The sequence below is a fragment of the Mustela erminea genome, chromosome 11, assembly GCF_009829155.1.
Source record: "Mustela erminea isolate mMusErm1 chromosome 11, mMusErm1.Pri, whole genome shotgun sequence".
Taxonomy (NCBI): domain Eukaryota; kingdom Metazoa; phylum Chordata; class Mammalia; order Carnivora; family Mustelidae; genus Mustela; species Mustela erminea.
In genome coordinates this window covers 70,853,013-70,880,920 of record NC_045624.1, presented here as the reverse complement: position 1 = coordinate 70,880,920, position 27,908 = coordinate 70,853,013, and the positions used below count along the sequence as shown (strand labels likewise).

The 27,908-nt window shown below is 40.5% G+C and overlaps 1 protein-coding gene across 1 annotated transcript in view; it reads right to left on the bottom strand.

Moving 5' to 3' along the window:
• CDK6 (cyclin dependent kinase 6) overlaps positions 1-27,908 on the bottom strand; it is a 232,642-nt gene that overhangs the window by 59,215 nt on the left and 145,519 nt on the right. The window contains exon 4 of the mRNA XM_032305106.1: positions 8,674-8,783. Within this exon, the coding sequence (XP_032160997.1) occupies positions 8,674-8,783 (110 nt within the window). The remainder of the gene's footprint in view (positions 1-8,673; positions 8,784-27,908) is intronic.

Genomic DNA, 27,908 nt, shown 5'->3' with positions numbered 1-27,908 from the left:
TTAAGCATATGCCTTCTGTTGGGGTCAGGATCTCAGGGTCCTAGGGATCAACTCCCACATGGGGCTCCTTGCTTGGTGGGGAGCCTGCTTCTTCCTCTACCTGTGGCTCCCCTTGCTTCTCTCTCTCTGACAAATAAATAAATAAATAAAATCTTTTAAAATATTAAAAAAAAGAAAGGATAAGAGAAATCAACATCGATTACCTTAAAAGCACTCATTCATTCTCAGAACTACCCTCATGCATTATTCAACCAAGATCAGTTCTTTTCCTTAGTACCATCCTGGGTATTTCCTTACACAAGAAAATGCTTCCTTAAAGCTATTCCTATTTGGTTGGTTCTTTTTTTTTTTTTTTTTTTAAAGATTTTATTTATTTATTTTGACAGAGATCAGAAGTAGTCAGGGAGGCAGACAGAAAGAGAGAGAGGAGGAAGCAGGCTCCCTGCGAAGCAGAGAGCCTGATGCAGGGCTCATCCCAGGACCCTGAGATCATGACCTGAGCTGAAGGCAGAGGCTTTAACCCACTGAGCCACCCAAGAGCCCCTGGTTGGTTCTTTAAAGGAAAAAAAAAAAAAAAAGGCCTAGGAAAGCATCCAAGAAGAGGTAAGAAATCTCAAGGCTCAGCGAAGTGCCCTGGTTTCCATACACGTGTTCTGACCTAACCTGTGGTGACGGGTTTCCACTCACAGGCTAGGGCTTGGGTGCCTTGGTGTTCAGGTCACTCTGTTAAAGACCTCATTTTACTGATGTCATTTTAGAGAGCACTCAAAGAAGGGGAAACACCAACAGAATAACCAACGGGAAAATTGGCAAGACACTCAGTGACATTTTAAAGACATTTGTTCACAGACCATTCAGCCACAAAGGATGGTTTCACTGTCAGTTTCTCAGCTACTGGGTGTTTAATTCATAGAAATCAATGACGACAAGTCGAGAGAGGCCACCATACATGGGATAATATAACCATGAAGCCTTGTTTGTTTCCTTCCAACAGTGACCGTATTTATTATATTGTTCCTGGCGGCATTTGGCATTTCTTAGCTAGGGATCAGTAGAGCAGGCAACTCAGAACTTCTAAGAATTACTATCTGCTTACCACAATCTCCATATTCAAAGAACTAGTTTGAGAATTAGTTTTTTTTTTTTTCCAAAGAATTAGCATGTTTTAATTTTTAAACGTGCATTTTCTTTTTATGAGTTTGCTATAACCTGGAAAACCCCATCATTTTCAAACCACTAACAAGAAGTCCGAGCAGGAGCACAAGATAACCTGGATAGCTAACAACTGTGAACTTAATTTGCTATGAAGTTAAAACCAATCTATCCTACCCATCCCTCATCCCTCCATCACTCCTATCCCACTGCATGTCATCCTTAACCTGACTAGTGTTTTTTGGTATTAAAATGTAACTCAATGTGGAGTTCAGATGGGCCACCTACAGACAAAGAGCTAATGGACGAAGATAAAAGGCTTCGACTCTTTATTCAATTCATAGCTGCTGCACCAAGTCATTGGTGGCAATCACTAAACCCAGATCATAGAGACAGAGAGTATTCAAACTCCCTGGCAACCCTTAATATCACAGAGCATCATTCAACCTTTCTAGTATAGGAAAAACTGGAAATCAAAACTATTAAGCATATGGTTTGCTTCTTGACCTTTCTAAAATGTCACAGCTGCCAAACTGCAATAACGCAGAAAACATTGCAGATAAAAATATGACCTAGCAGGTAAAACAGCAGCAAGAGCAGAAACATGACAGAGGGGGGAAAAAACGTCAAAGCATACAGAGTCAGGCAAACCTGAGTTCAAATTTGGCTCTGGTATTTAAGAGCCGTGTGCCCATGGTCAAGTTATCTACTCTCCTTGCTGAAGACTTTCGTTCGTCATCTGGAAACTCTGGAGGATAGTCCTCAGAACGTGGGTTTACTGAGGTAACACACGTGAAGGGCCTGGCCCTGGGTCTGTCATATGACAGACAAGTGTTACCTCCCTTTGTTTCTTATTTTTCTCCCCAGGTTATGGAGAATGGTGAGCCTTAACTAATGCAGAAATGACCATTCCTTAACGATTTTACATAAACAACTAGGATGTGACCTCTAAGGAAGGTTAATACTGACTTCTGGCCTTCCACTGAAAAACCTCTTTCCCTCTCCAGAAACAATATTCTCCTTATACCTATTCACAGAACCCTTTGCTTCTTCACAGGACTTACCCTGGCTGAGGTTAATCAACTAAATTGTGCATACAATGCCTCTCTTCCCCACTAGGATTTAATTTTTCTCTCTAAAATGGGTCTTGCATATAGTGGCCACGCAGTAAGTTATTTGTAGACTAAATGAAACACCTGTTACAAGGTTTCCAGCATGTGACATTTACCACTGGTAGTCTGTGAGAAAGATGATTTTAGGGCTTGAACATGGACTAAGTTTCTCAAGAATTTTAATGGTTATATATTTATTTGTGTGTGTACTAGACAAATAACTGGCTCATCAAATCTGTGATTTTATATATTTTTGCTTTGGATGAGACTAAAAAATAGTAAACTGTCTAGAAAATATAAAGAGGAACCAAATGGGGCTGAAGAATACAATAACCAAAATGAAAAATACATTAGAGGGAATCAATAGCAGGATTTGAGGGTACAGAAGAATCAATCAGTGATAGCGTCAAGGTAAGTGGAAATTACCCAACTGGAATAGCAAAAAGAAAAAGGAGTGAAAAAAATCAAGATAGTTTAAGGGACCTCTGGGGCACCATTAAGTATACTAACATTCATATTATGGGGCTCCTAAAAAGAGAAAAGAGACAGAAAAGGACAAAAAACCCATTTGAAAAAAATAATGGCTAAAAACTTCCCTAACCTGATGAAGGAAAAGACATCCAACTCCAGGAAGCACACAGAGAGCCCCAAATAAAAGGAACTCAAAGAGATCCACACCAAGACACATTATATTCAATGTGTCAACAGTTAAAAAGAGAATCTTAAAAGCAACAAGAGAGAAACAACTTATGGGAACCCCCACAAGACCATGAGCTGATTTTTCAGCAGAAACTTTATAGGCCAGAAGAGAGTGGCAGAATATATTGAGAGTGCTAAAACGGAAATATTTGCAACCAAGACTATTCTACCCAGCAAGATTATTCTTCAGTATAGAAGGAGAGATAAAGAGTTTTGCAGATAAGCAAAAGCTAAAAGAGTTTATCAACACCAAATTGGCCTTACAAGCAATGTTAAAGAGATTTCTTTAAGCGGAAAACAAAATGGCTAAGTAGTAAAATCATCTAGAGTTATAAATAATCAGGCAAGGAATACAAAAAATAATATGTAGAATATAATGTCAAAAACATAAAACATGGATGGGAGGGATTAAAAATGCTTTTAATCCCTGCTTTTAGAATGTGCTTGAACTTCAGCAACTGTCAACTTAAAATAGACTCCTATAATATATAGGACAGGATCTTGTATATGAATCTCATGGTAACCACAAACCAAATAGCTCTGATAGATACACAAAACATAAGGAGAAAGAAATATAAACATAACATTAAGGAAAGTCACCAAGTCACAAGGGAAGAGAACAAAAGAAGGAACCAGAACTATAAAAACAACCAGAAAACAATCAACAAAATGGCAATAAGTACATATCTATCGACAATTTACTTTAAAAGTAAATGGACTAAATGCTCCAATCAAAAGACACAGAGTGGTTGAATGGATAAAAAAACCAAGACCTATCTATATGTTGCCTACAAGAGACTCGCTTCAGATCTAAAGACATGCACACACTGAAAATAAAGGGATGGAAAAAGATATTCCATGCAAGTGGAAATGAAAAGAAAGCTAAAGTAGCAATACTCACATCACACAAAACGGATTTTAAAATAAAGACTGTAGGGGCACCTGGGTAGCTCAGTCAGTTAAGTGTCTGCCTTCTTTGGCTCAGGTCATAATCTCTGATCTTGGGATGGAGCCCTGCATCAGGCTCCCTGTTCCATGGGAAGCCTGCTTCTCTCCTACCTCTGCCCCTCCCCCTGCTTCTGCCCATCCCAATAAATAAATTAAAAATAAATAAATAAAATCTTTTTTAAAAAGCAAAGTTTAATAAGAAACAAAAACATTATATATTCATAAAGGATCAATCCAACAAGATAAATATCTACGCACCCAACATGGGGCTTCTAAACATATAAAGCAAATATTAGCAAAAATAAAGGGAGAAACTGACAGTAATATAGTAACAGCAGGGGACTTTAACACTCCACTTACACCAATGGATAGATCATTTAGACAGAAATATCAGTAAGGAAACACTGGCCTAAATGACCCATTAGACCAGATGAACTTCACAGATATTTATAGGATATAACATCCCAAGGCAGCAGAGTATACATTCTTTTCAAGTCCACATGGAACATTTTCCAGGAGAGATCACACGTTAAGCCACAAACCAAGTCTTTATAAATTTAAGGATTAAAAGCATATAAAAACATCTTTCAAACCCCAATGGTATGAAACTATAAATCAATCATAAGAAGAAAACTGGAAGAAACACAAACACATGGAGGCTAAACAATCTACCTAACAACCCACAGGTAAATGAAAAAAATCGAAGAGGAAATCAAAATATGCCTTGAGAAATGAAAGGTAACCACAATAGTCCAAAATCTAAAAGACACAGCAAAAGCCAAAATTTTAGAGTGAGACAGGTCTACCACAAGAAGCAAGCATCCACCCTCACCCCTAAAAGAACAGAAAAAGAATAGTCTAAAGTTAGTGGAAGGAAAATAATAATAAAGATGAGAGCAGAAATAAATGAAATACAGCCAAATCTAAGGTATCGTGGGTTTGTTTCTAGACCACTCTAATAGAGTGAGTATCAATAAAGTGAATCAAATGAATATTTTTGGTTTCCTAGGGCATATAAAAATCATGTTTTTACATACGCTGTTGTCCATTAAGTGTGTAATAGCATTATGTCTTAAAAAAAATCCAATGTATATACCTTAATTAAAAATACTTTATTGCTAAAAAATGATGGCCATTGTGTTTAGTGAGTTATAATCACTGGTCATAGATCACCATAACAAACATAATAATGAACAAGTCTGAAATATTGCAAGGATTACCAAAGTGTGACAGACACACGAAGTCATAAGCAAATGCTGTTGGAAAAATGTTGTGGACAGACTTGCCTGAGTCAGGATTGCCACAAAGCATTTGTAAAAAAAAAATGCAGTATCTGCAAAGCACAATAAAATGAGGTATGGCTGTAGTTAGTAATATATAACAAGTTTGAATGGTGAAAAATAGTAGCTAGATTTAACGTAGTGATTGATTTGTAATACACATGAATGTTCAATCACTAGATTGTACACCTGAAACTAACATATTATTGTATGTCAATTATACTTCAATTTAAAAAAGTAAATTGTTTAGGGTAAACAATTATGTAAGTATAGTTATTTTAAGAATATGGCAAAAACCATGAAGGTATTAAGAAAGATGACAACATGTGGGAAAACTGCCATTGTAACAGGTGGGAACCCAGAGTGGACACATGCCACGATTCTCTGATTTAGGGTTATAGCCTAAGGTAATGAGGAAGACTGCTTTCAGAATCTCTGGCTCGCAAATTCTCCGCAGGACAATGTAATAGGCGTGTCAGCGCTGACCCAGGAATCAAGCTAGAGTTAGGTCAAGCAGGCAGTTGGACCCCCAAAACTCATCTGGCATGAGTAAGAAGCATGCACATTCAGATATCTTGGTGTAATTATAAGAAATACCAAACATGAAGAGAGCAGGAACAAGGGTCAGATCCCATGGCTAGATTCAAGGTCAAAACCAAACCAGCAGGAACTACCTACGAGAGAAAGCACCTAGCCCAGGAACTATGTGTGGTAGGTCTGGATTCACTCTCCTTCAGCCATAAAGGCATATGGGCCTGGATTCTGATACTGCTTCCACCTTCAGGCAGTTAATTCTCAATTTAGTACCTCTACACAAGGCTCCAAGAGAGAGGATAGCTTTCTTTTGTGCACATCTAAAGAGCCAATGGGTCTCTACCAACCATCTCCCTTTCTAAGCAAACTGAAGCCAGCTGTTGCTGCCATCATGAAAGGAGCCTTTCTCTGAGCCTCCAACCTTAGGTTCCCCCTTCTGGTGCTGGGTGAAGGGAAGGGTATCCCTGTCATCCTGGATTGGAACAGAGAATGAATTTTCCCATGGAAAAAAATGTCATCCAGAGACAATAGGTTTTGATGGATTAGCACAAATAACATTTCATATATATTCCAGGTTATATAGAATTCTGCAAGCTAGATGGGGCCACTTCAGTGGGAAAATGTTTTAATGCGATAAAATGAAAACTCAGGTTGTAATTGTTCTGTAAGTACTGACCAGCTATACTTAGAAATACCGCAAATTCCTTACTAGTGAATGCTTAATACTATATATCTTAAATTTTACTTTTAACATCTTTCAGGAAAATACTGGTTGTTTCATCAAGAGTGGCTGTGCTCAAGTCTTATCCTACTGAAAAATAACGGATCACTCTCCTCCCATTACAAAAGGGCTCAATCGTTGTATTTGAGGACACTTCTAGACACATAAAGGTAATTCTTTTTTTTTTTTCATATAAAGGTAATTCTAATAGACATTTCTCTCATCAGTTCTCAGCTAAATGAACTTATTTATGGGATGAACTAGAATGAGTCTCCTCTGACTTTCACCCTGCTTATTTCCTGTTCTGACCATAATCCTTAATTTTTAAAAGGTTTTATTTATTTACTTATTTGAGAGAGCACACACAAGTACATGCCCTTGAGCAGGCAGGTGGGGGGAGCAGAGGGAGAGGGATAAGCAGACTCCCAGCCAAGGGGGGAGCCGGCCACGGAGCTTAAAGTCATCACCTGAGTCCAAATAAGAGTCGGGTGCTCAACTGACCAAGCCGCCCAGGCACTCCTGACCATAATCCTGTAAGCTCATGTTTTCTACACTTGTCTGATGAAAAGAATTACATGACGTGCTTTTTTAAAAACAAGAATGCCTGGCCCCATCCCAGTAATGAATCAGAATCTCTAAAGGAGAGGTCCGGAGTTGCACATTCGAAGTCTGCTCATCCCTGGTGATCCTGTCATCCAACCCAGTGGTTCTTGCCCTGGAGAATGAATTAGCATCACCTTAAGGGCTTGTTCAAACACAGGTTGCTGAGCTCCAGCCCAAGAAGTTCTGATCAGGTGGGTGGGCCGGGGGGAGGTGGGAATTTGATTTCTACCAAGGTCTTTAGGGATGCTCTAAAACACTTATTCAACCTGTTTGGCAAACACTAAAGCTGAAATCAACATTACTTTTTCCTTCCCTGCTTGGTACAGAAACAACACTGAATTAAAACGCACAAGCTTCATTTGGGGCAATGCCCCTGCTCCTTTTTAGCTGCTTGATGTTGGACAAATAAATCTGTCCCTGCACCTCTGCTATCTTTCATGGTGAGGCATAAAAAGTAACAGAAGCGAAGAGGTTTGGTACTGTACTTGGCACAGAGTAGGCCAACATCAAACATCTATGTACTCTGATTTCTTGGGCATGATCCCCTCCTGTGAGCTGCATTTACGAAAATGCTGAGTTCTAAAAATAGGTCCCAAAATTTATGACATGCACCAAACTTCATTTGGTTAAAACAAAGCACAGACAGACAGGCAAGGAATGGCCGACCGGTTCTTTTCCTTGGGAGCTACCATGTAACTAACATTTTGAATGTAACATGTACAACAGGAATATACTCAGCTTTCCAGCTCACATTTCCCATGGAAACAAAAATAGAAAACAAGGAGCTAATAGATTACAATTAGGTTCTCTGCTTCATTTTTGATTTGCTGAATTTAGTACCCATGTATGGATTATTTTCCGGGCAGATCTTTATTATATTGTTTTGCCTATTTCTTGTGACCTGAAAATAAAACAAATGAATCATAGCTCTCAGAGTCAGAGGTTCCTGGAGGTCCTCTAGCCTATTAATGCCACCGAGACACCTCCCATGTGTGGCAGTCCAGTTTCTTCTTGGAACACCCAATGAGAACCCCTATCTTCTCTTCAGATAACTGTCCAATGTTAGATTTTTCCTAGGTCTGAGCAAAAACCTTTACTTCTATCATTTCCCTATCCCTGGTCCCGGTTTTGCTCTGTCGTGCCTAAATATGTCTAATCTCTCCTCATTCCAACAGCACTTTCAGTATTCTGAAGTAGTGCTAACATCTTCCTCGCCTTGTCCTTTTCATCCTGAACATTCTGTGTAAGCCACTATTCTCACCATCAAAATTTCCATATATGTAATAGCCCCGGTCCTTCTCCTGTGGACAAGGTCCACCTTGAGGATATTTCTAGATCCTATCATCAGCAACAAAAATAAGCTGTAAGAACAATGGCATGTTTCTTTCCAGAGTTTCCAAGAGCTGGAAGCTAGAGTCCTACAAAACTACACTGTTCAGGACTGAGAAAGCGTTTCCAGGACAGGCTTGGACGTGGCAGCCCAAAGCAGGGGGATCGGAATATCTGTGTATCTGTATATATCATGACCTTACTTGCAAAAGAAATGCTATGCTGACACTTAAATTATCGAAGACCCAAAAAGTCTTTCCAAGGAAGACAGAATAAAACGAAAGGCATTTCTTACTTTCTACGAAACATTTCTGCAAATATGCAGCCAACACTCCAGAGGTCCACGGGGGTGGCGTAGCTGGACTGAAGCAGGACTTCTGGAGCTCTGTACCACAGCGTGACGACCTGCAAAGGCAAATGGATTGGAGTGTTACTGAGGGAGACGGCTGGTTGCTTCAACTTCTCATCTCAGCCGGTTTAATGCCAGCTCAGCAAGGTGCCTGGCATCATATGGGGACACTGAGATAGAAGCAGTAAGTAATTCAGATTCATTGCTGACAGGCCAGGAAATGACGTCATCCCCACAACCTGGGTTCCCAGCTCAGACGCTGTTTCTTACGAGGATGGTTAAACAACTGAGTTTTAGGAAGCAAAGCAAAGACTTAAAAAAAAAAAAAACAACAAAACCCACGGATCTTAACACTGTTTTTTTTTTTTTTCTGAAGAGGCTTAAAAAAACAATACATGGAGAACAGGTGTCAGCAAGGATTCCAGCTCAGTTCCTACGTCAGCATTATTGGGAAATCAGAAGAGGATTCCAGTGATTGCTGGGTGCTGACCTTGAAGTATAAAGAGCACCCAGGACAAGTCAAAACTACTCTTATCATGAGACTGTGGGGAATCAAAATAAAGCCCCCTTCAATGCCACTCTTTTCAGAAAACAAATTAAGAAACCAAGAACTTGAGAATGTGTAACTCAACTGTCTACACCAATGTGTAAAAAAGTCATCCAGAGGATAGGATTCCTCAATAGGAAGAATCTCACTTAATACAAGAGTAGTGTCCACTGCTGTGGCTCTATCCGCAAGGCTGAGAGGTCTGCAAGGCAGAACGCCTATAAAAGGTTCAAGTGCTTCTCTTTTGGGGGCACAGAGATTCTACAGATGGCTGAAATAAAGGAATATTCTTTGCTGTCACACAAGGAATTCAATACATAAATCTACTATATAAGCATTTTATATTATTCAGATTCCCTTTATCCTTACTTACTATTTGGTCTAATTGCACTTCTGGGGACATCTATCAAAATTTCCTACAATTCTCCTTTATGTATTTTGACGCTGTAGTACTTGGTGCATTCAGATCGCAGTTGCAATTCTCCAGAACATGATTGCCATCTGTTTCCTTCCTTCCTTACAGACACACACTACCCCTCCCAGCAAGAGACAGAGGCTGGGGCGCCTTGGGGGCTCAGCTGGGGGAAGAGCTAGGTTCTTGGTTTTGGCCAGATCATAATCTCATGGTCATGAGACTAAACCCCAAGTTGGGCTCTGTGCTCAGCGTGGAGTCTGCTTCAGATTCCCTCTCCCTCTCCCTCCCCCCCCTCAAATAAATAAATTTTAAAAATCGTGTCTAAAAAAAAAAAAAGAAGAGAGAGAATTTAAGTCACCTTCTGTTGAAAATGAGTTGGTCTTAGTGAGTTGGTTGTCTAAACTAACAGAATTTTTCTGAGACCACCAAAACTAGGTCAGCAGAAGCCTAGTAGTCTGGGTTGTCTTCTTTAAGATTTTATTTTTAAGTACTCTCTACATCCAATGTGGGGCTTGAACTCACAACCCCGAGACCAAGAGCTGCACGCGCCACTGACTGAGCCAGCCAGGTGCCCCATAGTCTTGCTTTTGAAACGCTTCCTCTGGAATCCAAATATCATGTGGTGAGAAGCCCACAAAGATGGTCCAGAGGACAGCCCCAGCTAATTCTCAGCTGAAAGCCAGGCAAGTGAGCCATCTTGGACATTCAAGTTGGACTGATCCCCCACACGACTGTGGTCCGCCCGCCCCTGCCAATGTCACAAGGAGCAGAAGGGCCCAGCTGAGTCCAGTCAACTCATAGGATTATAAATGGCAATAAAGTGATTGTTGTTTTAAGTTTGGGTGAGATTATATAGCAATATCTAACTGAAAGAAGATTCTTGACTGGTTCCTCCTCTTCATCTCATTTAATAGGTTTTGTTTTGAATTCACACGGTCAAATTTTGTGTAATGGATATCTATCTGGTTGACATCTAATAGAGGAATGGTGGTGATGTAACAGAAATGTAAAAAAAAGAAGCAAACAAAACCCAAATAACTGAACAGTTTCACTCAGTTATCACTGGTTCCAATATATCTTTCCAAAAGCATATCCCGCAGTATCTCCATAACCCTTCTAGCCTTGTTACATACATAGACCACAGCACTGGATGTCCACTCTGACTCTGCATCAGAATCATCTACTGGGATTGTAGAAAAATATGTGTCTAGGGGCACTTGGGTGGATCAGTCGGTTAAGCAACTGACTCTTGATTTTGGCTCAGGTAATGATCTCAGGGTCACGGGATCGAGCCCCGCACTGGGCTCCCCGCTCAATAGGGGGCCTACTTGAGATTCTCTCCCTCTCCCTGCTCTTGCTTTCCTCTCTCTAAAATAAATCAATCAATCTAGAAAGAAAGAAAGAACGAACGAACAGACGAACATGCGTCTTGGCCTTATCTCTCCCTCACTGAATTAGATCTCCATGATGGGGGGCCTGGAGTTTTTCCTTTACTTTTTTTATTTCTTCTCTCTCTCTCTTTTCTTTTTTTTTAAACAAAGTTCTTCAGGTAACACTAACCCTTGGCTAGGTCTGAACACCACTCAGTGATATAAATAAACCCTCCAGCTCCTGCCTCCATGCTTTGGTTGGCACTGTTCTCATCAGATGAGAAGCTCTTCCTTCTCCTCCCCACATCTGGAAATTCTACTTATCCTGCAAAGCCTAGCTCTGATGCTATCACCTCCCTGAACTCACTGACATCTGAAAATCATATCCTGTAACACAGTTCATAATATGGATCGTTCCAGGCTGCATGGACCCAATTTTATCCAAGGCTATGTCTGTAAATACCCAATACAATATCGCTCACATAACAACTGGGTTTTAGCAAACACCAAATTGACAATTTTAAGGCAATCACTGCTAGAAGATAACCAGACAAAATTCAGTTATCAGTGATCCCCCAGAAAGAAGGTACTTACTACATTCGCTAAAAAGAGCATCCAGTTCTGGGCTCTAGTTTTTACTTCCTTATTATTTCTCTATGCTTTGTCGAACTCTGGAAGAGAACTGAAGTTTTGTTTTCCTTCTCCCAGAATCTCAGTATTTCTAAGAGTTTCTGTCCTATACACATTGGCCTTATTTGGGTAAATAAAACTTATGACAGCAAAAATTTTATTAAGATATAATAATTTAGATAATGATGGACATAAGATATAAATACACAAATCCTATGTAAGTTGGTTATGAAATATAATGCAAAAAGGTTACCATTCACAAAATATTGAACGATTTAAAAAAGCAAAACCTATATAAATAAAATGACATACTATTGTTGAAGAATTTAAAAACTAAATAAATGAGACAGACTATGACTAAGATGGGAAAAACATAAAGATAACTGTCATTCCTATATTAACAAAGTTTAAGACAATGCAATGATTTGCGGGGAGGAATTTAACTTCTGACAATATGGGGCTTCTGGCAGAATAATGCTTTAAGAAGAGCCAAAAATAGTTTGAGAAGTAAGGATGAAGAGACTCTGCTCTCTGTTACCAAAACACACTCTAAGGTACAGAAAGCAAAATAGTAGGTGCCAGCAGGTTAAACAGAAAGTCCAGAAAGAGAATGATCTATTTATGGGATTTAACATTCTTCTAGGCGCTGAATGTCATCTTAATGAGAGAAAAAATGTACGTCAGGCCCAGACAACTGGCCTTCCATTGGGAAGAAAGTTAAGTTTGAGCCTTACTTTACACCATGTATAAAGAGACACTGTATATTCATAAAAAATCTATGTGTACAAAGCAGAGCTAGAAAAAATGTATTACAGGAAAACAGAAGAGAACCTTGGGATACGGAGGCCTTTTTCAGCAGGAAGGGAAATCTAGAAGCTTGAGATGAAAAGATTAACGGATCCCACTAGTTCAGACTGCAATTCTCTTTGGCAAACACTATAAAACAAAGACAAAGACAAATAACAACCTGGGATGAAACACCTAAAACAAATTACATAAATAAAACAACAGAAAAACGGATGAAGAGTATAACGGTAGTTGACCAAAAAAAAGCACACTATCAAAGATACGTCACCTCATTAAAAGAAAGCAAGGAATAAAGGCAGAAAGTCATCAAAATAAAGGGCTATCCTTTTTGTCTGATGAGCAAAAGTGAACAGAACAACACTATTCCCGGCTGGCCATGGTATGGGGAAACTGTTCCCAACCACCAACCGGCTCAACTTCTTTAGAGGACAGCTTGATGGTACTCACAAGATGAATAGCACCGATGTCACCGAACCAGAGTTCCACTTGCAGGAATGTATCTTAAATATTGTCTAGTTTTTATCAACAGATTATGTGTGGGTGTAATACAATAATCGTATCTGCATATAGGAATGTGGGCCAGGGCTCTCTATGTGGACATGAAGCTTTCAAAGAACGGTTGCCACAAAAACATGGCAAAGCAGGAGGTGAAACGTGGAAAGGAAAAGGGGCGGGAGGATGATTTCAGGGCACAAGATCAGGCAGCTGCTGTCAGTAAGCACATTTGATAGCTGAGAACACTGAATTTCAGAGGGGCTGAGTCATTTGGCCAGAAACACTGAGCTGAGATGTGGAGGAGCTGGGATTCTCACCAGGACTGTCTGCTTTCAACTCAGTACTCAGCATCCAACACATTTCATTTCAGGATTCCAAACATCCACAAATCAACAGGCAAGCATGCAGGTTGTACGCAGATAATCGAGAGGAAAATATTTTAAATTTACATAGAGATATTTTACCAGGAACTTCAAAAGACTTGACAGTTACAGATCTCAAAATTCAGTTATCCTTTGGGGTTAAATGATTTCCTTAAAAAAGGCTTAAGAAAAAGGTTTCAAAATATAGTTCTGAAGAACACCAGTGCTCTGAATGGTAGGACATCTATTTGTCAAATTCCCATTTAATAATTTCAATTAAAAAATATTTAAAAAGTTCTTTGGTAATCCAAAGATTTTTGGTTGGTCTATCTGTAAATCATTTTAACAGTGGGAAGAATCAGATTTATTAATTAGGTGTGTGCTTATACTCTATTTGAACTATTAGCATTTGACTACAGAGACACTTTTTGGTTTAGTTTTTGTGGAATTCAACATGCTTGAATTCCAAAAGAAAGTATGAACTGTATAAGACTTACATTTCTATTTAATTCTCAAAAAAAAAAAAACCCAACAATGTTTAATGTTTCTTATTTAAAAATAACAAATTACACTTTTTGCAATAGATACAAATCTAATAGTTGTTCCCTAGTTTATGTAATATTATCTCGTATGTCAGCTGTGTCCCCAGTTTTAATTTGCTAATTTATGTGGCTGTTCCACATTCTCTGATTTAGAGTCCTTCAGTCCTCACTTTACATGACCATAATTTTAAAAATATCTCAAATGATGACAATTTCTACAACTTCATGGGATTTAAGATATGTAAATTCCAAGTTTTTGAGAATAAATTGTAACAATTTTTCCTGACAGTAAAATAAAAATTCTATTTGCTTTGGAATTATTACACTTCTGTGCCTCTATAATTTTCTTATGGAAGACTGCCTAACTTAAAATCAGTTTGTCACACGTAAGCAGATTTATTAATTTTTTTACTCCAAAGCTTTTTAAGGAACGGACAAAACTGAAAAAAATATTTCAAGGTCTTAGTGCATGAGGTAAGGAATGTTCTCAACAATGTAATCAATGCTGCCTGAAAGTTCTCTGTGTTTAATAATTCTATATATTCTTAAAAATAAAATATCACTGGGAGCTTGAATTTAAAAACATGTAGAGAGAATCCATGAATGCAATGTATAAAGATCAACATTTAGAAATCTATCACAAAGGTAGCCTCTTTGATACATGATAACAATGCAGTTGTCTACTAAGCAAAGACAATAGGAACTCTGGACAGAGTTTAGTGGTTGGAGCCAGCTGGAACCAAAGCAAATATGATGTTTAGTACAATCACTACATGTATTAACAGCCTCTAGAGGTGCTGAATGGATCTGGCAACAGGACGGGGAGCGGAAGATGGGGGGAGGGGGACTTCAAGGATATTTACCCAAGTGGATGTATCTGTTTAAACTGCTTTGATCTCTATTCACCGTTTTTTTTTTAACCAGTCCAATAACAGTGTGAGATCAAGTAGAGCCAAAGCCAACTCTGACTCAAAATATGTAAGAGTAAACCACTCTCACTTAATATTAGGTTCAACAGTCTTTTATTCATGTTTTTTTCACCAAGATCCTGAAAATACCTGTAGATGTTATCTGAAGCATCCTCACCATACAGCTGGTACATGAAGAGTAGAAAAGCACATAATGAACACTGTGCGGGTCGTCTTTCCTTTGCCACTCTGGATGGTGTCTGCCTTGGGGGGCTGGAGGTGGATCTCTTCCCACCCATGTGCCTCCAGCTTCTTACTGGGTTTGGCCAATAGGAAGCCTAAGCAGGAGTTCAGGCAGAGGGAGAAGGGCGAGGCAGAGTTTCCCCGGTTTCCGCATTGTCTAGAGTTGGCTGTGCCACCATTGCGAAGTCTCTGTCCATCCTGGGCACTACCTGATTCCAGGAACTGCTCCCCCTCTTTCCTGTCAAGCTTGGGAATGGTAAAAGCTTGGCTGCAATGAGACCCAAATTCCAGGACCATCCACTGCACTTCCCCTAAACCCCCTTTGTAAATCTTGTCTCTGTAAACAAAACTTCCTTGAATTATTTTGAGTTGTGCACCGGGACCCATCTCCCGGTGGGACCTTGACTAATACATTCAGTTTGCAAATGAAGAAATGAGCATGGATGACAAATTCTTGTGTAAGCCTCATTTTCCTCTCTGTCAGTGAGGGCATTTGGACTAGATGATTTGTAAGGTGACTTCTGGTAGAATTCGAAAAATCCCTACACAATGTGGCAATGGTCATGAAGCCTTAGCAAGGTACATATAGTATGGACCCAAGAACGCTTATCTTTGGACATCCTTGCCTGTCTTTTGGGGCAGGAATAACTTGGGGCAGATATCAGTACAGTGATCTTCTCCTTTTGGGGTCGGCTACAACATCATGTCTTAAATGCAAACACGGATAAGGATTTCTGAAGAATATGGGTACAATGCCAAGGTGAAGGCTTTCCGAACTATGCTCTCAGCTGTTTACTTGCTTCAAACCAATATAAAACTCTCTGGTATATATGTTTTTTCCTTCTGGAAGGCCACTATGGTTTTGCCAAATGAAAATAAAAATTAGTGGCAATTTCATGGACTTTTCATAAAGGGTCTCAAAATTCAGTCCTTTAAAGTTACATATTTAAATTAATATCATAATCAGAATTCTAATTCTGCCAAGCCAGTTCAATGGAAAACGATTAAGAATTAAATACCAGTAAGAGTTAACACACAAAGTACTTTTTAGCAAATAATCAAGGAGTCATCTCCAATAGACTCATTTATAATCTAAGGGCCAGCACAAGATGTTTTGATAGATAAGGTGACAAAAAATTGTCAAGGTCTACACAAAAATGAGATTCTCAGCACTGAGCACTGTCCTAATAATGTTCTTGGCCTGTGCTCTCATGTACCCATTATCAGGAGCAAAGCCGTCTGTCCTTTCCAGAACCTAGAGTTGTCCCCCCTGGCTCACAAGTGGAGCTTCTGGCTCCCATCAAGATGTGCCGATTTCCAACCACCTGGCCACTGCTTCTGTGCTTCTCTCTGTGGGATATTCTTTCCCTGAGTCTCTGCACATCTGAAGTCTGAATCTTTACATATCGCTTCTTTCATGAAGCCCTTCCTGCTCTCCCCTCTGGAAATGACTGCTGTCTCCTCAACTTCAACCACATTTCTTATTTTTAAATTAAAAAAATATATAGTTTGTTTATTTTTAGACAGAGAGAGGTGGGGGAAGCTTGTGCGTGCACAAGGGGGAAGGGGCAGAGGGAGAGGAGAGAGAGAATCTCAAGCAGACTCTTTGCTGAGTGTGGAGCCCGAGATGGGGCTCCATCCCACAACACTGAGATCATGACCTGAGCCAAAACAGAGTCAGATGCTTAACCGACTGGGCCACCCAGGCGCCCCAACCTCCCCGCATTTCTATAGCACTTGAACCTTCTATTTTCCATTATAGTCATTCGACTTATTGGTCACAGTGTACAATCAGTGTCCTGCCTGAAAGGTGCTCAGTAATCATCTGATGGCTGGATGTATGAACGAAGCACAGGCAACTAACTCTCTGGGGAGGGCTGATGGTGGACAGAGGCAGCCGGCTAGCCTGGAGAATATGGATACAATAATGTCTAATTATCACTGGGTACTTTAGAGTAATCACATGTCTTTCAAAAAGAAAGGGGATCTGTGGAGGAAGGTAAGGCCGAACCCAATTCGATTCGGGGGACGTGTAAGATTTGAAGGGCAATGACGTTCTGTCCACGTGGAGATGAAAGGAATCTTTGCGGACCAGTCACTCAGCAGTCAGAGGCCTGTGTACTATGCTTACAGGGCAATGACGATGACCCATGGAAGGGCAGACAAGGGTGTTCAGGGATCCAGGCTTCTGAATTTTCATGATACCAGCGGTCCTTACCATCTCTTTCTGAGTCTTACATGTCTCTTACAACTTTCGCTGTTTCAACAGATCAACCTAAAAAAAGGTTTTACTCCAGACTTTAAGGCTTCAAAGTCCAAGTGAGCTTCAGTCCAAGTCATCACACTAGTGCCACCGGTCAGTCCTCAACGGGGGGGTCACAAACTAGGGAAGCAGCAAGTCAAAGGAGTTGGGTGAAGAACCACGGGAGTGGGGAACGGCTGTAGTGATTTAAATGAAGAACGTGAGGGTCCTGTCCTAGAGTCCCTTCCACTTGAAGGTCTCATCCCCCATCAGTCCCTTAAAATAATTCTTTCCTTTAAGGTTAAGACCTTCAGGCGGTAACTCTTCTTCCGTGATGCATACCCCCTGGGGAGCATGATAGGTGGAAGCCCTTCAGCATGACCACACGGTAGCCAGAACTCTGCAGACCCACAGATCCAACGGCCTCCTGGACATCACCACTTAGGTCTCCCAGGGGTATTTCAACTTCAAAGTGCATGTGTTGTCTTCCCCCTAAAACTTGCGCTGCCAGATCTGGCAGTTCCACTGTGCACACCTGTGTCCTCTCCTGAGGGCCACAACAACTTCCTCTGGGATCTTCCCCTACCAGTCGACCTCCTTCCACTCTGCCCTCTCTACTGCATCTGAAGCCATGCTCACGACACTTCTGTGTAAAATCCATCCACTCTCCAGAGCTTTTAGGGTCAAGTTCAAGTCCAGTTTACCCACAATGCCCTTATGATTTGGCTCTCACCCTCTCCGGTTTTATCGCCTGCTCCTCCTTCACACGAAGGCTTTCCTCAACCTGCTCAGAGGCTTTATGGTTGTTCAATATACGTGCTGTGTCATGCCTCTGGCCTTGCCATGTGCTGAGATCTTTCTCTGGAATGTTTTCTCATAATACCGTGCTTGATTCTTGTGAACCATGCCCCACCTAGTCCTTCCTTAGTGACACGTAATCCCAGCACTTATCACAGTGTATCCCATTTGCTGTGTACTTACTGCCTACAAGACCCAAAGCCAGTCCTTGGAGGGTAGAGACCATTTCTAAGTGCACTTTCCACCCACAGCACCTCCCAGAGCACTGTGTCTAGCAGGCACAAAATAAATGTATATTCCAACCAATGTGTGGGTAGCCAGAACACAGCCGAATGGAGGATTACGGGGGTAGGAGGTCAGGCTTCTATTATAGGGCTTCTATTACACCACAAACTTATAAATCATGGTCATAACCCCACACCTACACCAGGTATTCTGAGCGTCCACCAACACCACCTTCGGTCAACACACAACTTTTTAATGAAGCTGAAGACCATTTTAGTTTCGTGAAGTAACGTTTCAAAATGCCCAAAGGGCCCATGTTTTCCTTCAGGCTGTACTGTTTAAATTTCATCTTGAACTTATGAAACTTAAAATAGTTAGCCCTTGCTAAATGTCTATTATGTTTCAAGCAACCAACCGACTCTCTCGAAGTACAGTATAGTGTAGTTTTGATTTTGACACTAAACAATCACACACTTGATCTCTCTCTGCCTTCACCATAGAAACCAAGCAAATATTTGTAGACATTCCTTCAACCTTCACAGATAAGTAGAAATGAAATTATTCTGCGCACAGGATACAGCAGGCTATGGAGCTCATCATTTCCTTCTGAACGTTGTTTTAACTCAAGAAAATCTATATGCTCCGGGAGGTGACCTAATCACTCAGATTTGTAAGAGAATTTAAAACCTGACTTCTTACCATGAAAAGAGTCAAATGTCTCTGAAGTCCATACCTCCCCTGTAAACCTACTGAATGAGCACTGGGAAAGTTATATGGTCAGTACGAGTCACCACAAAAATGGAAAAGCACAGTTTTGAAATCTAAGTTCAGCCTCAAACATTCCCCAACATTTTAAAATTTAGTGGGGGAGGGAGAGGCTGCCTTCCTTAAATGAGAAGAATTTGGAGCTCCTTAGCAGGAAGGAGCTAAAAAGGTAATGTTTCCTTCTGCAGTCTTCCTGGTCCCGCCATCTCAGCTGCACATCTCCATCTACAAAGGCTCACTAAGATGCATGCAGGCAAAGAAAACCAGCCATACAATTTCCACCTAATCTGGGCCACCAGAAAAGAACTACCAAGGATTCTGGAGCTCCCACTGTATTTTGTGCTTTCAGCTATTAAAGACAAGAATGAAAGAAAATACACTTCTGAAGATGAGGTTGTCTCATGCTGTGCATTTAGCAAGAGTACAACGCAAACAGAAAAGAAGAAGGGCTTGACCGAGAGAAGCAGTGGGCTTGCAGCATTAGGAACAGGGTAGTTAGACAGAAGGAAGTTATTTTCTGACAAGAACTGTTAAATGGCAGATGGATGATTGTGGGATTTTGTGATCCTTCCTCTAAAACCTTTTTACTTTCATCCCACCTGGGCGCAAAGAAGTGCGCTAGGGAAGAAGGGGAAGAACACAGTGATGGGGTACAGAAGAGATGGAAGTACTGTGTTGGACTGACTTCCTCTGTTGCCTTACACGGTCTCACTTTAATGGTATGGGGTGAGTACCAATGAATCTGTCTTTAGAGATGGGGAAGTTGAGACTCAGAGAAGTGAAGCAGGGCTTATCCAACTCAAGATGGTTCTCACAGAGCAGACTGAATGACCTCAGGTCTTTTTCTTGTTTGTCTTAGGCCTAATGAAAATTTTTTAAAGTCCGTATTTCCAGAACAATCATTTCCACAGCAGTGTAGGTTTAACAGAAAAGCTGACAAGAACAAAAGAAATCATCTTTCTAGAACATTGGTGTCCCAAAGGATTTCACCCAGATGGCCCCCACTTGAGGCATCAAGGTCAAGGATGTGCAAATGGTTGGGGCTGGGCGCAGGGCAGGGAAAGTCTCCCTAACCTACATGCTCTGCACAGGGACCTGGTCTGGTGCAGTATGCACAGTGTTTCTGCTGACAAACGCTTTCATGGCTGTCCTCTCAGAACATTCCTTCCCTGGAGACCACAACAATGTCCTTCCTCCCAAAGTTGTTCTTCTTTTGTATTCCCTATCTCTGCAAATGACGGTACCATCTAACCAGTTCCTCAAGTCAGGCTCTTCCTCAAACTCACCCCTCATGGTCTATGAAGACCCAGGGTGAAGAGGGCGCTTTCTCATCTCTTTAAGAGAGCAAAACACACATTTGACTAGAGTTGTGGACACAGGGACTGGAAAATACCGTTTGGAGAACCTCCTCACTTTCATCACCCATTTTAAAACACTGTCCCCAAGTCAAAGAAAAAATTCCCCTCACCTGACCCAAGAAATTTTCAGGTTTGACCATGCTGTGCAATTGTATGGATGTGACGACATCACTCTAGATTTTACTATCTGATTTCAAAGTTACTAAAAACAAGAAAAGTTACAAGCAAACACGTGTTCTAGCTCTCGATTTTCCTCCTTTCTTCTATAAATTTTATTCTTTTAATCTTTTCTTATTTTATGTAATTTCCCCCCTCCTTTCTCTTATAAAGCACTTTTCTACACTTCTAGGATTTTTAATAACTTTATATCTTCTCTGAGCCAAGGGGAAGGATCACTTTAAAAGCATGCAGCTCTGTTAATTAAATAGGTAATTATAAGACATGCAAATTCATCTTCTCTTGATAAGCTGCAATGCTTGTCTTAAAATTGTCTCAGTTTCTAGGAAGAACCACACTAATACCAAGGACCTTACAGAGTATTTCTAGGTACATCCGCTATTAGGAGAAATACATGTGTGAACATAAAAACCAGCGGAAGGCTTCTCTCACCTTGGCTTGGGGCTCATGCTGCACATGTGTTTGGGGCAGTGTGGTTGCTGCATGCGAACATGACTTGAAAGGAAAAGTAACCCTCCAGTTTGAGTAAAACTTGGCTTTTACCTCAGAACTAACTCAAAGAAATACTACTTTTCCACTTATAAACATTTCAAAGAATGTTGCTGCTTTCTAGAAATCCGTGGCAGGAAGATTCTTTTATCTTTGAAACTGCTAGGACTTTGAACTTGTCTAAAGTGATTACGGTGATATCTAAGAAAATATGTACATCATACAACATATTTTGATGAGCCTTTAATAACTGAAAAGTAGTCTTAAGTCATCACTGTAGATGGTTAAAATAGAGAAGACCCTAATTTATGGTAAAAAAAAAGCAGGGCCCAGCGACCCTTCTGTGAAAGGCTTCCAGAACATTCTCAGCCAGGGAGAATCTGTTCCCTGTTCTACACTTCCATGGCACACAGCTCTTACAGCCTCTGAGGATGTGTGGTGTGACCACAAGAAGCTGCTTCCATCTCTATCATCCCCATGAGACTGAATGACAGGGACTGAGACTTAACTATCTTTGGATCTCCAAAGCTTGGCACAGTGTCTGGTACACATCAGGCATTCAATGACTGTTTGTTAAATGCATGACCAGAAGTTCAAATTTGCTCCCAAGCTACAAAATCAAAACAAAAGCAGAAAGGAAAAAAAGAATCCATACATCTTTGAATTATTCCATGGATACAAAAGGTGTTGTGGATTCATAAATATGGCAAGAGAATCCAATTTAGACATAATACCCTAGAGGAAATTCCTTGTAAAGAGCAAATAAGTTGTAGCTACTTACTGGCTTATATACATACAGGTACGTGTATGTATGCATCCACCTACGTACCTATCTATTGCTTAAAGCATTCATTCATTTATTTATAGTAAGGTATACACAAATCCTAAAGTGTACAATGTATTTTTACGTAGGCACACATCTATGTAACCACCACTTACATGAAAGATAGGCACAGGAGGCCCTCTTACACCTTTCCTAGTCAATAGGAGGAATCCTGTATACTGATACTTTACGTATCAGTAGTTTGTTGCCTTTCACTTTTATGTAGGGTTCCATCGTGTCAACATGCCAGAATTTATTTAGCCATTTTTGTCTTCTGTTGATGGGTGTTTCTAGTTCTTGGCTATGCTGAATGATCATTCCGCCATGAACATTTCTGTGTATGTCCACTATGTTGGACATATTAGCTAATTTCTCTTGGTTATCTCTCTCTCTCCCCCCATCCATCCACCTGAGAGAAAAGGAGAGGGAGTAGGCATATGTTTGGCAGATACTGTAAAATAGTTTTTCCAAGAGTTGAACCATTTAACGGTCCCATTAGGAACACAGGACACTTCTAGGTTGATAGGCACAACCATTCAGGTTAGTGTGTAGTGTCACTTTATGTACTTCTGATTAGCCAATTTATAAGAATATACGGTTCTAAAGAAATGGTAATAGAGTCTGGATTTATTAAAGCACTAATCAGGTTCTCTTTGTAGTGACAGACTAAATAGTGGTACCTATCATTTCTGTATAGATGCATGACTCAATAGTTGAAGATAATTTTTAAAATGTCAGGTTTCTCTTCTCACTTTTGCCCTTGCTACATCTGACTTGAAGCAAATTCCCAACCCTTTAAGCATCTGCTTGTTCTCTTCCTGAGGTGTACAGACTATATATTTACACAGAATTCTTAGACAATCTGTGCACAAAACAAGGGAACTAAACTGTAAAGTATTTTGAAATGTTGGTGCCCAGATTCTAAGTTATAATATAATAATGTAAACATTTTAGAAGCTGCTGGATGGTGGTTTTTACTAGATTTCCTCCATGGTCAAAGTTTGGACACATCATTATGAATGAAATGACAGAACCATACCTGTCAGTATATAGTCCCGTGGTTTAGTTAAGAGGCAAACCCAAAGCTATTAGCCCGTGTTGCCTCACTTCCTTCTGCAGAGATCATGCAGTCACGTTTCCATTTGTGGTGAGCCTGCGTTCACATTCACCCAGGCATGAAATTTAAACATGGGGAACCGCGGCGACAATATCAGGGGTGGGGAGGGCTGCGGGACCTTAATCAGTGTACATGTGGCACCGTTCTCCCTTGTTTAGAAACTTCAACTGACTGTAGAAATTACTTTTCTTCATTTAGTGGATAAACATTTGCAGAGTGCTGGCTGGTGTCTGGCCCCCAGTGCTGGTGAATGAACCATGGTTCCTGCCCTGCTGGGGCTTCTAGCCTGGCTGACCGCAGAAGTGGAGTGGGAAGACAGGAAGGAATACTTTGACTCAGCCCCGAACGTGAAGTTTATTGAGGTAAACCTACAAAATCTGTGAGATTCTACATCCAACTTAAAAAATAAATGGATACAAAAGAATCCCACCAATATTTTCTATTAACAAAGACATTCCCGGGAAGAGGCAAATATTGACAGTATCTTGGAAAAGATGTGGGAGGAAGCCATTTGGTTATACCATTAAGTCTTCATTGTCCCACTGAGGACAATAATGCCCAGAGATGTTTCATGAGAAACAGTTCTAAATCAAACCCATTTGGGAATATGCTGAATCCACTCACGAAATTCACATTTTCATCCTGACACACTAAAGGCTCTGAGAAATTCTACAGTCAAAACAGAAACCTATGTAATGTAACATTTGCCAAGCAATGTCCACGGAATGATTCCCATCCGTCCCCCAAACACCTATTACCATCCTATAGAATTAGACTTCCCTTGGAAAATGCTTTGAAAAGCAACAGTCTATGACACTGTACTGAGTTAGGAGCACAAATAATCCAAAATAAATTCTGGAATGTATGCATGCATGCAATTCAATATCCTATATCCCAACATCAATTTAAAAATTAAGAGCTGGAAAAAAAAAAGAGCTGGGATATCTTGCTTTAGGCAAGCAACATTTAGGAAAATCTGGTTTTGCATTGAAAATGAAGTATAGAATGTAAATAAAAGTTACAACGGTACCCGTCAGGGCTAACGGTATAACCACTGTAACATCTTTTTTTTTTTTTTTTTTTTTAAGATTTTATTTATTTATTTGACAGAGAGAAATCACAAGTAGTCGAAGAGGCAGGCAGAGAGAGAGAGAGGGAAGCAGGCTCCCCGCTGAGCTGAGAGCCCAATGCAGGACTCGATCCCAGGACCCTGAGATCATGACCTGAGCCGAAGGCAGCGGCTTACCCCACTGAGCCACCCAGGCGCCCCTCATCTTTTATCACTATATAATATTATGGATGCACATCATGAAGAAGTCTTGCTATGTCTGTATTAGTACAGACAGGCTCACATTTAGGAAGCGGCTGTTCTGAATAAACACCTCATTTACTTTCAATCACCTCTTTAGGGTAAAAGTACAATGCAGAAAAAATTCTGGTTGCTTCAACTTTCTGTCTGTATGCACCCCATTTGGGAAGAAGTTTATTGTAATATAATGTTGAAGTTAACCAATATTTACAGGGCATCCTAGCATGAAAGGGACTGAGACTATAAAGACAAATAATAGATAATGCCTGTTCTGGAGGAGTTCATAGTCTAGTGAGGCAAATATAAAAAGAAATAACTAATACAGCATGGTTGGACCTCTAATAAGGCATGGAGAAAGTGCCATGAAAACACAGATGACTTCATTAAAGAGAATGGGTGATTTATTTCTCCTACAATAAAGTGCACACAAACTGTATACAATAAAAATATGATTGCAATCAAGAAATTAATAAATATTTATTGAGCACCTATTATATACTATAAATCTGCGTGCCAGACTTTCTCAAATGTCAAATTACTACTAAGTCTCATAGAATTTCATATTGTTCTCAAAAGGAATGTAAAATATTTCTCAGATTCTCGGGCAATTTTATATCCAGAATCAGAGGGAGCCAAACTAAAGTTTAATTTTACACTTCGGAAAAAGTCTAAGGCAAAGGACATCATACGCAAGCAATCCCTGGGAAGTGTAATCATTTCGCAGTCAGAGCCAGCAGAGGGAGTCAACCTTGTAGAAGAAAAGTCTCAAGTATATAAGGCGAAATTTAAGACTTCAGATGCAAAGTAAACATTTGACATAAAAGAAAAGGAGGGCGCAGAGACACATATTTCAAGAGGAGGCAAATAATTTAACTACATTTTTAAAATTCCTGAAACATAATGCCGGAGAGTCATAAGCCATCCCTGAAATAAACTAAGGATGTCATCTTACTACTCTAATGAGACCCATAGAACTAAACGTATGAACTCTGCCGTCTGAAAGTGATGGCAATCACCAATTTCTGTAAAACGCATCCCGCTGCAAAATCTAACTAATTGGCATTAATAGGAAGGAACTTCAATCGTGCAGTCACTAATTAGCAAGAGCTACCGTCTGCAGAATGCCAGTGTCACTCTCAAGACAAGTCCATATACACCAATCACGACAGTACATTTCTGCCTCAATTTCCAAGACTGAGAAGCTGCCACCTGTGAAGAGAACGGAAGCTTTCACCGTAGCATTCCCAAATCCTTTGTGACTGTTAGAACAGATTCATTTTAAAACACAACTACATGGGACTAACCCTTTCTAGGATTTTCCTAATGGGGAGTACTGTGACAAAAAAGTTTTATTAACGAAGAGCAGGCATTTTTAGCCATTCACCTCCGGTAGATAGGTAATATTTTTATCATCGTCACCCTTTACAGGGCACCTCTTGTACCTCTCCAGCTGGTATTTTTCCCACATTTGGCTCACCCACCAAACTACGAACTTCTCAAGCGTATCCTGTGTCTCCTAACACCGCATACCCCCACGACTGAGTTAGCTCCTCATGCCTTACACAAAGGTGAGGTGCGGTCAGTATTGGCTGAGAAGGAGTTTGGAAAGTTCTAACCAGTATCTGTTTTGCTCAGTCCCAAACTCTTTTCGGTAGGCTAAATTTTCTCCATTCTCTTGCTTGTGTGAATGAACGCTGCATGACGATCCTCTTTTGTTACCCACGTTAATGGAAAGGGACACAGAGGGAGAAATGGGGGCACCGAGTTTGAGGACTGGTGACAGGCTGAGTTCACAGGAGAAGCCCTGAGGCTCCAGTTTACTCTGATAAGCATTCCTTCCTAGTCTATTTGATTCAGTCTTGTAGGTGGCCAGTTCTTTCCAGGGCTCTGCTACCCAGCAGAAGAGCTGAGTGATATGCTCCCTAACTGTATTCCCTTTTTTCTTGATTAGCTTTGTCTAATCAAGAATTGCCTTTGCTATTAGTCTTCATGAGGGACCAATTCTTAGGTTTATTTTTCCATTCTACTCTTATTTTATTTTCTAATTCACTCATTTGTATTTATTTATACATTTATTTATTTATTTGATAGATTTTATTTATTTATTTGACAGAGGGAGATCACAAGTAGGCAGAGAGGCCGGCAGAGAGAGAGGGAGGAAGCAGGCTCCCTGCTGAGCAGAGAGCCCGATGTGGGGCTCGATCCCAGGACCCTGAGATCATGACCTGAGCCAAAGGCAGAGGCTTTAACCCACTGAGCCACCCAGGTGCCCCTATTTATATATTTTTAAAAGATTTATTTTTGAGAGAGAGCACATGTATGAATGGGCATTGGGGGTGGGGGTGTGGTGGGAAGGAGGGGCAGAGGGAGAAGCAGACTCCCCAGTGAGCAGGGAGCCCAAGGTGGGACTCAATTCCAGGACCCCTGGATCATGACCTGAGTCAAAGGTCAGCCTGATGGATGGAGCCAACCTGGGCTCCCATCGTTCATTTTTATTTATTTGTTTAAAAGATTTTATTTATTTATTTGTCAGAGAGTACAAGCAGGGAAAGCAGCAGGCAGAGCAGGCAGATGAAGAAGCAGGCTTCTCTCTGAGCAGGGAGGCCGATGTGGGACTTGGCCCCAGGACCCTGGACCATGACACTTAACCGACTGAGCCACCCAGGTGCCCCTCATTCATTTATATTTAAAACTTTACTCCTGTCTCCTGATATATAAAGGTACTTCTCTAATTTATCATGATGTTTCATAATGAGTATATATAACATTCATCTTTAGAAAACAATACTGTTCAATAGTCGCTTGCGGAAAAGAATTCTTTTTCTTTTATGGTCCTTGGATTGAAGGCTTTTATCTTCATGTTCAATCCTTCTTATCTAGTCATAAAAGCATTTAGCACTCTGAATTAGCCCGTGTGCACGGCTCTGGTGATAGTGTCACAGCTTTGACGTGGAGCTCACTGCTACACTGTGAAGTCACTAGCACTTGAGGACAAGTTAAACAGGCAAGAGAAAAAGAAGATCCTACAGAGATCTTGAGAAACTCATCGCAGTGAAATTGAGATATGACAAGCTGATGAGCTGAACAGTGGAAACGCCAGTTACCAAATGCCTCGGAAACAAGTAAAGACCGAGACTTCATGTTACCACCTGCTCAGTGTACGTAACATGTGCTCACAATCACTTAGGCGTACTTCTTCCTGCTGAGGTACACCCCAGATGCAAATATCAGATGTCTACTCATCTCGTCTTTGGTCATCCATGAACTCCGCATACAGAACAGGGGGTCCAGGACTGGAGGGAATACAGGAAAGACTCCTGCATCGAGATCTGGAGCCCTGGGTTTTAGTCTCAGACACACCACTAAATAACCTCTGTGAATTAATTAGCTTGCAAAAAAAAGAAAAAAGAAAAAAAAAAAAAGAAGAATTAATTTTATACCAATGGGCCCCAGGTGCCCCAACTATAAAATCAAGGGGTCACATAAGATTCTTTCCTTTTTTTTTTTTTTTTTTTTTTTGGTCTGGCAGGTTTTACTTTTTTAAAGATTTTATTCACCT